The 17,343-nt window shown below is 42.4% G+C and overlaps 1 protein-coding gene across 1 annotated transcript in view; it reads left to right on the top strand.

Moving 5' to 3' along the window:
* Positions 1–17,343, top strand: part of ARMH4 (armadillo like helical domain containing 4) — a 123,868-nt gene that overhangs the window by 24,031 nt on the left and 82,494 nt on the right. The window contains exon 4 of the mRNA XM_049612702.1: positions 6,457–6,714. Within this exon, the coding sequence (XP_049468659.1) occupies positions 6,457–6,714 (258 nt within the window). The remainder of the gene's footprint in view (positions 1–6,456; positions 6,715–17,343) is intronic.

Raw genomic sequence — 17,343 nt, forward strand, 5'->3', positions numbered from 1 at the left:
GAGAGAGAGAAAGACACAGAGACAGAGCATGAGCAGGGGAGGGGCAGAGAGAGAGGGAGACACAGAATCCAAAGCAGGCTCCAGGCTCTGAGCTGTTAGCACAGAGCCCATGCGGGGCTTGAACTCACAAACTGTGAGATCATGACCTGAGCTGAAGCCAGATGCTTAACTGACTGAGTCACCCAGGCGCCTCTCCATACTTTTTCTCTATCCAATTTCTTCCTCGGCTTCTCTTTAATTAGAGTCCCTGGTTCATATCCCCCCCCCCCCCCCCCCCCCGCTTCCAGCTTTACTGGAAGTATGTGAGTTTAAGGTGTACCACATGATGATTTGATACACTTAACATGTTGCAAAATGGTTACCCAAGAAGGTTAGTTAACATTTCCATCTCCTCACATAATTAACTATTTTTTGTGGTGATAGTATTTAAGATCTACTGTCATAATAATTTTCAACTATGTAATACGATATTTTTTTTAAATGTTCATTTATTTTGACAGAGAGAGAGAGAGAGAGAGAGCGAATGAGCAAGCACAAGCATGAGTTGAGGAGGAGCAGAGAGAGAGAGAGAGGGAGAGAGAGAATCCCAATATAGGGCTCGATCTCATGAACCGTGAGATCATGACCTGAGCCCAAATCAAGCTTAACTGACTGAGCCACCCAGGCTCCCCTGCAGTATTGCTAATTATCATCACCGTACTGTACATTAGATGCCCAGAACTTATTTGTGTTATTGTTGGGAGTTTGTACCTGGTCCATCTTTAGCCACTCTCTTCACACACAACCAACCGTCTCCTTTCCCCACCCCTCCCCCACTAAGCTCTCCTCCCAAAATTTGCTGCTTGTTAAATCTGCCTACTCTACCCCTCCCCACAGGCCTGAAGCCAAGCAACCGAACGTGGCTGGAGAAAAACACAACCGTCTTAACATGTCTCACTTTGAATTTATGATGCCGCATCTCACGTGGGCCCACAGGGCTGCCTGCCAGTCCTGCCACATTTTCCAGGGGAATTCACTGGCCCGTTTTCCACGATGACTATTTCACACTTTCAAACCACCAACATTTCTTTTTTTTTTTCCTTCTTAGTTTCTCATTTGACTGAGAAAATAAAAGAAAGACGAAGGCAACTCTCACATGTTCCCACCAGCAGATCTATCCTTCTGCCTACACCTGTGCCCACTGCGGTGGAGGGTGTGTGGGAGCCGGCCCGTGCGCTGGATCCCATCCCTTCCCAGTGTTGGCACGGAAGGCAACCTTACATAGTGGCCACCATGGGCGAGGCTTAGTTCTGAGTGCCTTAGGTGTTAACTCAAGCTGAGGCACAGTAACTTGTCCCGAATCCCACAGTCATGGTACGTTTGTGTGGCTCAAGTCCACGTATGCAACCACGCTGCCACACCTCGTCTCCAGACATTCTTCCAGCAGCTCTCTCCCCTCCCTCCTGAGTCATCAATAGCCCCCGCTCTGCCAGATCTTACCCAGCAAGTTACAAGCAAATTCTAGCATCTCCTGTTTTAAGCTACCTTGGACCCTGCATCTCTCTCTGGCTACCCCCTTCTGTCCCTGCTCTTTTTTTCAAAAAATTTTCATGCGCTTTTTTTTCTTTTCTTTTTTTTTTTTTTAGTATTTGTTGCATCTACTGTCTTTTTTTCTAATTTTCTTTTCAACCACTCCTGTCTGGCTTTTATCCCTGTCATTCCACGCAGACAACTTGTGTCAAGTCACTAATCACCTCCAAAGTGTCAGAGCCAGAGGTAATGTCACTGACAGAATTCTCAAATTCTTACTCAGGCCCTCAGAAATGTTTTAGTCCTTTGGTTCCCTTGATACCGCACTCGTTTTGGTTTTTCTCCTACCTTAGTGGTCACTTCTTTGCTGGATCCCCCCTCTGTTGGCCAACTTCTAACTCAGGGCTTGGTCTGGATCACGTTCCCTTTTCCCTTTTGCCACACTCATTCTCTTGGTGATCTCAACCAGTCTCAAGGCTGTCAATATCATTGCTTTTTTTTTTTAATTTAATTTTTAATTTTTTTAAAATTTACATCCTAATTAGTTAGGGTATAGTGAAACAATGATTTCAGGAGTAGATTCTTTAATGCCCCTTACCCATTTAGTCCATCCCCCCCTCCCACAACCCCTCCAGTAACCCTCAGTTTGTTTTCCATATTTATGAGTCTCTTCTGTTTTGTCCCCCTCCCTGTTTTTATATTATTTTTGTTTCCCTTCCCTTATGCTCATCTGTTATGTCCTCATATGAGTGAAGTCATATGATTTTTGTCTTTCTCTAATTTCACTCAGCATAATACCCTCCAGTTCCATCCACGTAGTTGCAAATGGCAAGATTTCATTCTTTTTGATTGCCGAGTAATACTCCATTGTATGTGTGTGTGTATATATACATATATATATACGTATATATACACACCACATCTTCTTTATCCATTCATCCATCGATGGACATTTGGGCTCTTTCCATACCTTGGCTCTTGTTGATAGTGCTACCAAAAACATTGGGGTGAAATGTGCCCCTTCGAAACAGCATACCTGTATCCCTCGGATAAATGCCTAGTAGTGCAATTTCTGGGTCATAGGGTAGTTCTATTTTTAGTTTTTTGAGGAACCTTCGTACTGTTTTCCAGAGTGGCTGCACCAGCTTGCATTCCCATGTCAATATCATTTCTAAATTGATGACTCCTAGATTTCTATCTAGAAATCAAAAGCTAGAGCTTTGATCTTCCCAAGGCTTCTGGCATTTCCATTTAGAAGTCATAGGCATAGCAATCACATAATTAATCTGTCTCAGATAAAATTCTTGATTTTGCTTTTTACCCTTCAGTTCCTAGCTTTAATAAGTGAGACCTTCCTTCCACATCCCACATCATAATTATCAGCAGGACTCTCTCTACCTTCAGACTGCCTTCACATTACATCCTATATCTGACCATCTCTTCCAACATCCCTTGTCTAAAGCACTGTCATCTTATCCCCTGCGTTTTGAAATAGCCTCCTAATGGGTCTCTTTGCTAATTTGAAATAGCCTCCTAATTTGTTTCTTGCTCTGATATAGTCTGTTTTTCACCCTGCAGTCAGTCATTGCTCATAAATATAAATCAGATCTGGCCCCTGCCTACCCCCTCACCTCATTTCCTGTCCCTTCCTGCTTCCTGGGGCCCAGTCTTTGTCATTCTTTGAACACAGCACACATCTGCCCCAAGGCTTTTGTTTTTGCTGTTCCTTCTATTCTCTGCTACTGGGAATGCCCTTCCTGTAGATATTGACCTAAATTAAAGAGTATTATTTATTTTGGTATAATCTCTTTTCAAACTTTTCCTTGATCTCCCCTCCAAAAAAGCAGGGACTGGAACTTTCCATCTTCTTTTCATGTTTTTAAAAAAATGTTTATATATTTTGAGAGAGGGAGAGAGAGAGAGAGAGAATGAGAGAGAGAGAGACGGAGAATCCCAAACAGGCTTCTCACTGTCAGTGCAGAGCCCAACGTGGGGCTCAAACTCACAAATCATGAGATCATGACCTGAGCCAAAATCAAGAGTCGGATGCTCAACTGACTGAGTCACCCAGACACCCCTTCTTGGCAGTTTTAATCAGAGTGTAATGTTGTATTATGTATCTGTTTGCTGTGTATCCCCTTGAGTGCGTATCAGCTCCGTGAAGGCAGAGACATTATTGCTTTATTCCTAGTGCCTGGAACTAGGTGCTTGATAAATAGTTATTCAATTTTTGGAATAGTGAGAGGTATTAAGTCCTACAAAGATAAGGGATATATAAGAATGAAAAAGATTAGGTATAATATTTTTTAAAAGTTAAAAAAAAAAAAACCCTGTAAATGATAGGTGAAAAGGAACGTGCATAGAGAAAATTGTCTAGAAGCAGAAAAAGAGAGCTCAGAACTCCTGGGTGGCTCTAATCTTCTCTCTTCCCTTCTCCACCATCCCGGGAGAGTTCCCTGTTGCATAACTGCCATGTCAAGAGCCAAGAGAAGAGATCAAGGGGAAGGCCTTCAGTGAAGCTTCAGGGACTTCGGGGGTGCATCCATGGTGAGGGTGGGCCTCAGAGTATTCTTAGGAAATTAAAATTGGTGAAACAAAGTAAAATTGGGGATCTTATGTTTCCTAAACCTACTCCTCTTGAAGCATTGAATGTGACAAATTGTGAATTTAACTCTTATGATGATGGTAACCACAATGATTTTTTTTTTCAAGTGGTGCTTTTCTGACTGTCTTTGATCAATATCCTATTTCCTAATCTCCTTTAAAGTTGGAATGAGAATAATTGATGTAATTGTTTCCAGCTCCTTGGGTCACTCCTCCAAAAGGAGCCAGGAGTGGTATATATACCTCTCACTTAACATGTTGTGAATTCTACTCACTGATGGGGAAGAAGAGTAGAAGGAAAATTGTGCCAAAGTAATCAATTCTTTTGTTTAGTATTATAAGATATGAAAGGACTGGGACATTCCCTTTAAATCCTGTTAGTATTTTAGTATACTTTTCTAATGGGCAAGGCTTTTCTCTTTAATTGGAGTCTGGTTGACACACAATGTTACATTAGTTTTAGGTGTACAACATGGTGATGCGACAAGTTTATATGTTGTGTTGAGTTCACTACAAGTGTAGCTATCACCTGTCACCATACTACACTATTATATACCATCGACTGTGTTTCTTCTGCTGCACCTTTTATCCTTGTGACTTAATTCATTCCATAACTGGAAGCTTCTATCTTCCATTCCCTTTCACCCCTTTTGCCCACTTCCCATCCTTTTTCCTTCTGACAACTATCAGTTTGTTGTCTGTATTTATGGGTCTGTTTCTGCTTTGTTTGTTTATTCATTTGTTTTAGTTTTTAGATTCTACACATAAGTGAAATCATATGGTATTTGTCTTTCTCTGCTGACTTATTTCATTGTGTCTGCTGGCATAATACCCCTTAGGTCCATCCATGTTATTACAAATGGCAAGATCTCATTCTTTTTTATGACTAATATTCCATAGTGTCTGTGTGTGTGTGTGTGTGTGTGTGTGTGTGTGTGTGTGTGTGTATACACCCCACATCTTCTTTATCCATTCTTCTATCCATGGATAGATGTTTCCATATCTTGGCTATTGTAAGTAATGCCGCAATAAACATAAGGGTGCATAAATCTTTTTGAATTAATGTCTTTGTTTTCTTTGGGTAAATATCCAGTAGTGGAATCACTGGATCATATGGTATTTATATTTTTAACTTTTTGAGGCATCTACTTACTTTTTTCCACAGTGGCTGCACCAATTTGCATTCCCACCAACAGTGCACAGGCTTATTTTTTCTTCACATCTTCAACAACATTTTTATTTATTGTCTTTTTGATTCTAGCCATTCTCACAGGTGTAAGGTGATATCTCACTGTATTTTTATTTGCACTTCCCTGATGATGAGTGATGTTGAGCATCTTTTCATGTGTCTGTTGACCATCCGTATGTCTTCTTTGGGAAAATGTCTATTCAGGTTTTCTGCCCATTTTTTAACTGGATTATTTGTCTTTTTGGTGTTGAATTATATACATTTTTTAATATATTTTAGATATTAACCTAATGGGGAAGTCTTTAATGACCTCCAGAAAACAGGGAAGGGATATTCCCTACCTTTGTACATGTAAATATGACCAATAAATATTTATATTACCTGAACTTTGACTCCAAATAAACATGCTGCATAACAATTATCTGACATAGCTGTGATTTTGAAAGTTTAAAACATAGGTATATGTTGAGCAATAATCCTGTGGTGCTCACATTGCCCAACTTTAGCTATAAAATTTGTATTATTATTATCAACATCATTATTATTATTATTTTAGAAAGAGAACATGCAGTCAGGAGGGGAGGGAAGAGAGAAGGAGAGAGGGAGGGAGGGAGAGAGAGAGAGAGAGAGAGAGAAAGAAAGAAAGAGAGAAGGAGAATCTTAAGCAGATTCTATGCTCAGCATGGAGCCCAACACAGGGCTTGATCCCACAACCCTGGGATCATGACCTGAGCCAAATTCAAGAGTCGGGCGCTTAACTGACTAAGCCACCCAGGTGCTCCTAAAATTTGTTTTATTTTATTTTATTTGTAAAAAAAAATTTTTTTTCAACGTTTTTTATTTATTTTTGGGACAGAGAGAGACAGAGCATGAACGGGGGAGGGGCAGAGAGAGAGGGAGACACAGAATCGGAAACAGGCTCCAGGCTCCGAGCCATCAGCCCAGAGCCTGACGCGGGGCTCGAACTCACGGACCGCGAGATCGTGACCTGGCTGAAGTCGGACGCTTAACCGACTGCGCCACCCAGGCGCCCCTAAAATTTGTTTTAAAAGGTCAAGCACAATTATTTTGTAGTGTTTGGGTCATTTCAAAAGATTCATATGTAGGCACTTACTGTATTCCTTTATGTTTCTTGTTGGTTTCTTTTTTTCTAGAGGGAGAAGAAGATGAGGATGAAGAGGATGAGGAGGAGGAAGATGAAGAAGAGGAAGATGAGGAGGAAGATGAAGAAGATAAAGAGGCAGAGCCCCTGGATGAGAGCTTGGATGGTGATGCTGAGCTGCTGGGGTTTACTCTCCCTGGCGTCACGTCTCAGGAACCTGGTTTAGAACAAGGAAACCTGGGCCCTTTGGAGGGAGCTACCTACCAGGTGCCAGACGCCATCGAGTGGGAGCAGCAGAATCAGGGCCTGGGTAAGAGGCATGCGTGTTTCCCTTTTCCAACTCCCTGTCCTTCTTTATTTTTCTAAGGTGGCAGCTTGCTTTCTTGGCATCGATTATGGGGCAGAATGGATTTTCTGGTTATGTTTATGGGTGGTTCATTTCAGAAAAAGTTATCACTTTCTTTTTATAGGTTTATATTTAGTGCTGTTAAATAGCAAGACTCCAAACAGTCTCCACTAAGAGCACAGTTACCTAATTTTTGGAGGGAGTTCCATTTCTTTCCTTCCCAGCTGGAAGACAGCTATAGGTTTTGGGAGGACTTCCAAATGGGGAGGGATGTGAGTAACCAGCGTGCTGAACAAGCAGCGTGAATGGTCTGAAGTCAGAAAACAAATACGTGGGGTTACCTTCTGTCCCTGTAGAATTTGGTGCCTAGCGGAAATTCCTCCCCCACTTCTGTGTGAGCTTTTCACAGGCTTGTCACTTTGCTGTATTCTTATGGCTGCATTCCGTTGTCAGACAGTCTCCGTTCAGCAGCCAGCGTCTGGACACCCGTGTGGTCGCTGTCTCTTGGGTACTGCCCAAATTATCAATGAGAGGCTCTGTGAATGCAGGCTCACCTCCCCGCTGACACTGTCTTCCCGGTCAGCAGGGAAGCTCCCCTGTCTGTCTCCTCTTGGCTTTTTCTGGAGAGATGCTATAAGCTCTGGGTGATTCCTTGAGGCCTTACTCTCTTGACTTGAGGTAAGGTGACCTCTTCTCCAAAGAAGAACCCTCTCTAAAATTTTCTTGGTCTTTAACAGCCAGCCCCGTTTGTAACCTTCAGTGTAGCCGAGGTTAGGTTGAAAAGTCACAGAACCGGTGTTTGGCGATTTCATTGAAAGTGTGGATGTTGGCCTGGAGCTTTGCTCAGGAATATCATACTAGTGTATCTTGGTGCCTCAGTTGAAGTGTCCAATTTAGAATCCTATTGCATATGATTTCTTTTTTAAATATTTATTTACTGGGGCGCCTGAGTGGCTCAGTCAGTTGGGCATCCATCTTAGGTTCAGGTCATGATCTCACGGTTCGTGGGTTCAAGCCCTGCATCGGGCTCTGTGTCAACAGCTCAGAGCCTGGAGCCTGCTTTGGATTCTTTGTCTCCCTCCCTCTCTCTCTCTCTGCCCCTTCCCTGCTTGTGCTCTGTCTCTCTCTTTCAAAAATAAAAACATAAAAAAATAAAAAATTTAAATATTTATTTATTTTGGGGGGGGGGGGGCGCCGAGAAAGAGGGAGAGCAAGAATCCCAAGCAGGGATTCGATGTAGGGCTCAATCTTACGAACCGTGAGATCATGACCTCAGCCGAAATCAAGAGCTGGGTGCTTAACCGATGGAGCCACCCAGATGCCCATGCATATAATTTCTTAAAGATCGTTCTCCCCTCCCATGAAAACTCTCTTTTTTAGATTGGTGGTGAGAAAGGGTGAGTGCACTAAAATGCGTGTAGAGCTGGGAAATCGCTGTGTCAGTTTATTGCATGGGTGTGCAGTTTAAAATAAGCTCTGTCTTTTTTTAAAGCTCAAATTGGACTTGTAAAGTTTTGAAGGTTTGCAGGCAAAGGAGGAATGCTTTTCTTTGATGAACTGTCCTTTCCATTTGGTTAATTAGTTCATCCAACAAACCTGACTGAGCATCTACTCTGTTCCTGGTACTTTGCATGGCACTGGGGACACAGAGAAAAACAAGAATAGTGCCTTTTATGGATTAGAACGGAGCTCATTTCATAAAGGTTTCAATGTGGGGAGGGTGAGTTCTATAGTAAAAGTAGGTTATAACAGGGCAAAGCAGAAATACTGAAGGGGGCCCTATTGTCCTCCCGTCCTGCCTCCTTATTCCAGCCTGATGCACAGCTAAGTTTTCTTAAATTAGTGATACCAGTTTAGTGATTTGTTACGGTTTTAAAAGTGATTCCCACAGGGAATGTTTTTTTTTAATATATCAGGTTTTTCTGTTAAAAATAATAATTTACCATTTCCCTAGATGTCTCTTACCTTTTATTGTCACTTGCTTTCCCGATAAATTCATTGTATCCACATGTTTTTAGGACTGAGTTTCCTGGGAACCCAGACAAGGAACACATCTTCCAAGCTGTTTTGTTTTGTTTTGTTTTGTTTTTTTTCTTTCCATCGTGGGAAGACTGTGTTTGAGTAGTGTCTGGGACTAAACTTTTATTTGCTCATCAGCTTTTTCTTGGAGTGACGGGAATATCTCCTAGTCACTTATAACCAGTACTAGCTTCTGGTCAATATTAATGCATACAGTTTTCTAAGTACACTCAGGTCAGATGAAACAGAGGAAAACCTCTATTTGGATTTGGAAAACCTTCTGTGATGGACTTTTGTGGTAGGTAGAATAGTGGGTCCCTAAAGATGTCTATGTCCTGATCTCTGGAGCTTGTGAATTTGTTACCTTACACGGCCAAAAGGACTTTGCCGATGATTAAGTTAAGGATCTTGAGATGGGGAGGTTATTCTGGATCATCTGAGGAGGCCCAGTATAATCACAAATGCCTTTATAAGAGGGAGGTAGGAGAGTCAGAGGCAGACAAAGAGATGTGATGAGAGAGGCAGAGGTAAGAGTGATGTGGTCATGAGCCAAGGGATGCCAGCAGCCTCCAGAAGCTCAGAAAGACAAGGAGATGAATTCTCCCCTTGAACCTCTAGACTATAACCATGTTGGCACCTTGGTTTTAGGCCCTCAAGACCTATTTCAAACTTTTGACCTGCAGAACTCTCAGATAATAAATTTGTGTTGTTTTGAGCCACTAAATATGAAACTAACACAGATTTCAGTAAGTGTTTCATGGAAAGCATCATTTTAGAAAGTAGTACTGCAGGGCAGCTCTAGTCAGAGTGTGAATCTTGTAAACTTTAGTATAGTTTTTTCTTCATGAATCATTAGATATGCAAAAATTGAGGGGCGCCTGAGTGGCTCAGGCAGTTAAGTGTCCAACTCAGCTCGGGTCATGATCTCGCGGTTCATGGGTGTGAGCCCTGTGTCCAGCTCTGTTCTGAGAGCTTGGAGCCTGGAGCCTGCTTTGGATTCTGTGTGTGTGTGTGTGTGTGTGTGTGTGTGTGTGTGTGTGTGTGTCTCACTGCCCCTCCTCTGCTCGTTCGCTCTCTCTCTCTCAAAAATAAATTAACATCAAACAAATTTTAAAAATGCAAAAATTGAGACCTTTTAAAAAGAATTCTATTTAATATAATACCATTCTAGTTGACCTTTTTCATTTTTGCTTTCAGGCGGGTTATTTTATTTATAGATTATCACATCCTATTTTACAATATGAATGGTGTTCCAAAGCAAATGCTAAAACCCATATAAACCTTTAAAAATGAACAGATTGAAGTGGGTAGCTGGGATTGGCTAAAAATAACACAAACTCTTTGAATAGATTATAATTTCATTTCCTGTGAAATAACATGAGCAGAAAACTTAGATGACTTTCTAAGGCAAAGCAGTAGATTCATGGCCTCAAATTCTCGGAACTTCTGTTTTCTGCATTGCCACATACACATCACCTCTAAAGCTTTGGAGGGAGATTGCTCAGCTTCTTGATCTTGCTGTTGGGAGGTGTGAGTGGAATGAACTGTATGTCACTGAGATAGAATTAGGAGTGAAAATCCCCTGTTATAGCAGAGGTGGATCAGTTGATTGGTATATAGGAAGTTCTTTTTTTTTTTTAATGTTTGTTTATTTTTGAGAGAGAGAGACACACAGTACAAGCAGGGGAGGGGCAGAGAGAGAGGGAGACACAGAATGGGAAGCAGGCTCCAGGCTCCCAGCTGTCAGCACAGAGCCCAATGCAGGGCTCAAACTCACGGACTGTGAGATCATGACCTGAGCCGAAATCGGACGCTTAACCGACTGAGCCACCCAGGCGCCCCATATGCAGAAACAATTTCTTCTCTTATCTAACAAGTTCATTTTCAAATTTATTGGCAAGGACCCGCACAGAGTAGACACTATGACTCACACCACTTCTAATCCTGTTATGTATTATAGTATGTCATACAATTCTGCTTTAAAAAAATTTTTTTTAATGTTTACTTATTTTTGAGAGAGAGAGAGAGAGAGAGAATGAAAGACAGAGCATGAGTAGGAGAGGGGCAGAGAGAGAGAGGAAGACACAGAATCTGAAACAGGCTCCAGGCTCTGAGCTGTCAGCATAGAACCTGATGCAGGGCTCGAACTCATGAACGCTGAGATCACAACCTGAGCTGAAGTTGGACCAGACCAGCCTGCTTCGGATTCTGTATCTCCCTCTCTTTCTGCCCCTCCCCTGCTTGTGCTCTGTCTCTCTCTCTCAAAAATGAATAAACATTAAAAAAAAATTTAAAATCCATATGATCCAAGTTGAGTCAGCATATCCATTTTATTTATTTATTTATTTATTTATTTAAAAAGTTTATTTCTTTATTTTGAGAGAGAGGTGAGAGAGAGGTGAGAGAGATAGAGAGAATGAGCGGGGGAGGAGGAGAAAGAGGGAGAGAGAGAGAATCCCAAGCAGGTTCCACACTGTCAGTGAAGAGCCCGACATGGGGCTCCATCCCACGAACTGTGAGGTCATGACCTGAGCCGAAACCAAGAATCAGTCGCTTAACCACCTGAGCCAGCCAGGTGCCCTGACATATCCATTATAATGTTTAAACATTTCCAGTGCAATTAGTACCTGGGGATTCTTTCCTTTTTGCATTCTGTATCTGCCAGGATGCCTTTAGCTATCGGTAGCAGGGACCGTAACTTAAATTGGTTTAAAGAAAAAAGAAATGTATTTTCTCCAAAACAAGAAGTCCAGAGACAGAGCTCTTGGGTCAGTTGACTCAGTAGCTCTGCTGTCATCAGTGACCCAAATTTGCCCACCTTGCTGCACTGTCCTGCTTGGTGTGCTGACTTTGCCCCTGGACTGGCCTCCTTACAGCTGTTGGTATGGCTGTAACAGCTTCACGTGTCACACCGGGAAAAGACACTGTCCAGGGAAACCAGGAGGCTATCTTTTCACTGTATTTCTTTCTTCAGAGACAGGAAGCTTTCCAAGAATCCCCCAGTAGAATTCTTGCCTCCAATTGGCTGGGGTTAGGTCACATGCCCATTTCTAAATGGTCGTTGCAAGGGGAGTGTGGTCACGTGGCTGGTGGAATGGGTGGAGGTGAGTGTCAGTCACCAGGTCTATCAGCCAGGGTTCATGTGTTTTTCTGTTCACTTCCTTGTAGCTGATACTATCCATGTCTCTTCTATCCTCTAAGAATCCCATGACCAATCTTGTTAAAATAATACCTTCATTTTCAATATGTTTCGAATTCATAAGTTCTGGATGAGAGCCTGAGGGTGGCGTTGTTGCATTTTCTTCCTCAGGAGACCATTTTGGCCACTTCAGTTTGGTTGATGTTCTGGATGGACCGTGCTTTCAAAACCATCAAGTAGTTAAGTGCAGGAGTATTATAGCTACCTTCCCTTTCATTTCAAAGCCTACCTCTAGCATTGGAACGGGCTTTTGATTTAGGAAGTGGAATATTTTCCCCTAGAGGTCTTTAAAAATCATAGGGGCGCCTGGGTGGCTCAGTCGGTTGGGCGTCTGACTTCGGCTCAGGTCACGATCTCACGGTCCATGAGTTTGAGCCCCGCGTCGGGCTCTGGGCTGATGGCCCAGAGCCTGGAGCCTGCTTCTGATTCTGTGTCTCCCTCTCTCTCTGCCCCTCCCTCGTTCATGCTGTGTCTCTCTCTGTCTCAAAAATAAATAAAATGTTAAAAAAAAATTAAAAAAAAATCATGATAAATATTCAGTTAATAACCTAGGGATGTTTGTGGAAAGCAGAAGAATGAAGGGCTCTCATGTATCTATTTTTTTGTCAGACATTCGGTGAGTGCCTACTACACGTGTGCTATGTGCTGTGGGAATACCGAGAGGCTAACATATGAAGAGGGAACTTAGCATGGGTCTAGAGAGTGGTCCCATAGATGTGAGGTCAGTGGCTGAGCAATTCCACAATGTAGGACTAAATCATCACTTACAACCAGGGGCTGCTTTGAGTAGCAGCCATCTGGGAAATGTGACTTCAAGGGAGCTTTGCCTGATCTCCTAATTTATATCACCCTTTCTGCCTTAACATGATGCCTACTTTTCTTTTTTTTTTTTTAATTTTTTTTTTTAATGTTTATTTGTTTTTGAGAGATACAGAGACAGAATGCGAGTGGGTTAGGGGCAGAGAGAGAGAGGGAGACAGAGAATCCGAAGCAGGCTCCAGGCCCTGAGCTGTCAGCACAGAGCCCGATGCGGGGCTTGAACTCACAAACCGTGAGATCATGACCTGAGCCGAAGTCGGACGCTCAACCGACTGAGCCACCCAGGCGCCCCTACATGATGCCTACTTTTCAGTACTAGAGCCTTACCTGGGATTGAGATTATGTATCTTGAGAAGGCCTTAGAAAAAAATGCAGATCTGTCTGGGCAGAGTACCTCATTAGGATATTATCATTTACATTTTATTATTAATTTATCAGGTTCATTAGCAGGTGATGTAGGATGATTCTAAGATAAAAGAGAGAGGAATACAGGACAACTGTGTTTTGAATTGGTGGGAAGGTAGAATGAATTGCAGGCAAAGGTGTGGGGGTTAGGCCCTATAGAAACAGCACTTGGGGCACGCAAGTGGCTCAGTAAGCGTCTGACTCTTGATTGCGGCTTGGGTCATGATCTTAGGTTCCGTGAGTGTGAGCCCCACATTCGGCTCTGCACTGACAACTTGGAGTCTACTTAGAATTCTCTCTCTCTCTCTCTCTCTCTCTCTCTCTCTCTCTCTCTCTCTTGCTCTCGCTCTGCCCCTCATATAGTGCAACATGGGCTATGGCAGCAAGGGAAAATGCTCCACACAAGTAGTGGGAACTGTGACATTTCAAACATCTATGTATTTTGATGTATAACATGTTAAACTGTGGATTAAAAGGTTGCTCAGGAAAAAAAATAAATAAAATAAAATGTTGCTCAGGAAGCTGCCAGGGCCAACATAAGTAAGTATGTGTATGGAAGGGGAGGGAGGAACGAAACTTTAATCCAATGTAACCAGCGCAAAGTGAATGGCAGATTGGCTAAAGCCTCCAGACCAGTGGCTCTGGATCTTGGCTGCACATTGGAATTACCTAGAGAGCTGTACAACACACTGAAGCCTGGGTCTTACTCAAGAGGACAACTGCCCCATACTGATCGACTGCTTGTTGTTCCCTTGGGGTAAGGCGGCTTCTGTTCATACAGGAGAATGGAGAAAGGGGATTTTAAGAAGTGTTTGTATATTCTATGAATAGAATCCCCATTGGTAGAGATTTACAGTGCTTTTAGTGATCTTTTGTGTATTGTATTAGCGTGTCTTACAGAAAAAAAAAAAAACCAGCCAGCTTTATACGGTGACAGAGAGATCAAACTTAAATTCAATACCTATGTTTTAATTTTCCCCAGAAAGCCCTTGGTCACATTACAGACTCCTAAATCTGCACTGGAGACGTTTGTCCCCAGACACCTGCATCTGGGAAGACTGAGCATCTTCCGATATGAGTTTCCTTGGTGGGCACGTGCCAGTTGCCTGGGGTTTCTTTGTGTCCCGAGTTGGTAGCCAGGGTTTCTGGATTTGAGGGTCATGCCATTCGCCCTTACTTTGGGAAGGACTGAATTGTTTTATTTTTCCTAGACAGAAGGAATGGAAGACTTGGGACCTCCCTTTTAACATAGGCAAGGCACCCTGGTGCCCAAGTTTAAAATAGATATTGTGATCCCTCCCTCTCTCTGCCTCACGAGGATGAGCCCCTAAGAGAAATTAGGTCTGCAGAGGAGGACATCTTCCAAGGCCAAGATATTATTTCTTCATAGATCTTTCCATTTGAACTGTTGATTACTTACAGATTAGTACTAGTTGGGGATTCTAGGGGAGAAAAATCTGTCCACACACCTATGGTGAAAGATTCAACAAACTCATGATTTCCGTAGGTTTTAAAAACACTTATTTCCTGAAGTTTCCATTTACTTATTTTTATCCCTTTGTATTGTAGGTGTTTTTGTCAGAAGCCTTAAATCCTCTTTTTAGCACGAGGAAGGTTATAAATAGGTTAAATTCATAAAAACGAATAGACATCCTTCCCGCTGACCCTTTCCAACTGTGCTCACAAATGTCTGCCAAGGACCACAAAATAGAAATTCGTATGAACCAAGTAGAAAGGTGAGCTGGCCAAGCCAACGGAAAATCAGATGCTGGCCTAAAAACAATTTAATGTACTCTTGTCTCTTTCTTTCATTTTGATGTTCATGACACTTCTGAAGAGCAGTTATATGTATTGACTACAGTCAAGCTTTTGTCTTCCTTTAACACAGGAAATGTTAAGCTGTTTGGAAAGGGGGAAAGATTGATGACAGGGATAATTTTGTGGATTGTGCTAATTTTTTTTAAGACAATGATTTTTCAAGGCTGTTTTTGCACCAACGATCTCAGACTGAACTGAGGCTTCAGGAGTGCATTAATTCCAAGAGTTCTAGGCAGAGCTCATATTGTTAACACACGCACATACACACGTATGCACACTCACAGTTCGGTTTGTGCAAGTCAGCTGTGGGACACTGCACGTTCCCTTCTTCTCCTCCTAAGTTTTCTTTTGAGAAAATGAGCGGGGGAAACCCATAAAATAGGGTTAGTAGAGACTGTCTCTCTAGCACAGAGGCAGCGGCGACTACCTGTGTGTGCAATTTTGTATGTCCAGAGCAGCTAACTACCTTAGACATAAAGCCTCTCTGGGCATATTCCTGTGTTGCGGAAGGGAAATCAGTCTTGGTGGTTAAAATAAAAATCTTTGCACCAGCTGAGTCTTTCCGGCAATATAGTAGTAAGTTCTGTGTGATCTCAAAGAAATGCCAGCCTCTCAAGCTGGCCTCAGGAAGCCAAAGCTATTTTCGAAATTCAAAGGATTAGTGGTGCAAAGCAAAAATACAACATGGCGAAAGTGTAGGAGGGAGTAAATGTTAAAACAAGGACTCAGAGATTTAGATCAGGTAACTTGGAGACTCAACAGTTTGTGGATCGGAGACATTTCTTAACATGTATTTGTCTCTTTTATATACCACCGGTATATTCAAGGACCTCCATGATCTGTCTGGGGTCTACTTTCCACTTCACTTTTCCTGACCTCTGCCTTCATCAGGCTGTGGTCACTGTCACCAGAACATGCATTTCTGCAGACATGCATTTGTCTGTATGCAGCTCTTGCAGAAACCTTCCTGGCAACCCTAAGTCATGATGAGCCCTCCTTTCTGAAACTCCTCCAACATTTATTGTCAGTATTGCTCAGTTTCTATACACTGCACTGTCTCGTTTTGCTTATTATTTTTGGAGAGCCTCACAACATCTAGCACTTGGCATTGAGTACTGTTGGTTGCTTAAAAGGGGTTGCTTAAAAGCTCTTCCAGCTGGTAACCATTCTGGGCCTGAAACTTTCCAGCACAATTGGGAGGAGGGGTGGGCATGCTTTATTGCACTCGGCCAGTTAAACAGTAGTCCCATATGTAACTATCCTGAGTAGCAATATGGGGCTGAGGTGTGGTTTTAAAATGGAATTCAGCTCAGGTCACCTGGGTGGCTCAGTTGATTAAGTGTCCGACTCTTGATTTTGACTCAGGTCATGATCTCATGGTTTGTGAGACCGAGCCCCTCATCAGGCTCTGTGGTGACAGTGTGGAGCCTGCTTGGGATTCTCCCTCCCTCTCTCTCTCTCTCTCTCTCTCTCTCTCTCTCTCTCTGCCCCTCTCCCACTCATAATCTCTCTCCCTCTCTCCCTCTCAAACTAAATAAATACACTTAAAAAAATAAAATGGAATTCAGCTCAATTAATGGAAAAAGCATTAGCTCGATTCATGGAATAAATGGTAACTGATCAGGTACTGAGGGCTTTCCATAATGCTTAAAACTGACATTAAGCTTAGATATCACATGGCAGGTAGAGCTTCATCTGATATTAACTTTTTTCTTGTTCTCTCTTACGCCAGAGTAGTTTTTACATCTATTTACAAAGCCTTTAGCAATGAACTAAATATAGCATGCCTTTGGGTCCCATAGAGAGCATAGATAGCATTTTGAAGGCCAGGTTTTCTGGAACATAATCTAACATTTTATTTTACTTCTCTAGCTTTAGTGAGATATCATTGACATATAGCATTGTGTAAGTTTAAGGTATATAATGTGTTGTATTGATATACTTATATATTGCAAAATGATTACCAACATACTGTTAGCTAACACCTCCATCATATCACATAACTACCATTTCTTTCTTTCTTTTTTTTTTTGGTGAGTAATTTAACATTTTAGAATATATTTTCAGAATGAACTTTGAGTGATTCTATACTGTAGAACTGATCAGACCTTGGAAACATTGGGCCAGTTACCTCATTGTCTTAGCATCTGAATCACATAGAATCAGAAGACTGCATTCCCGGGGCGCCTGGGTGGCGCAGTCGGTTAAGCGTCCGACTTCAGCCAGGTCACGATCTCGCAGTCCGTGAGTTCGAGCCCCGCGTCAGCCTCTGGGCTGATGGCTCGGAGCCTGGAGCCTGTTTCCGATTCTGTGTCTCCCTCTCTCTCTGCCCC

This window comes from Panthera uncia (assembly GCF_023721935.1).
Source record: "Panthera uncia isolate 11264 chromosome B3 unlocalized genomic scaffold, Puncia_PCG_1.0 HiC_scaffold_1, whole genome shotgun sequence".
Classification (NCBI taxonomy): domain Eukaryota; kingdom Metazoa; phylum Chordata; class Mammalia; order Carnivora; family Felidae; genus Panthera; species Panthera uncia.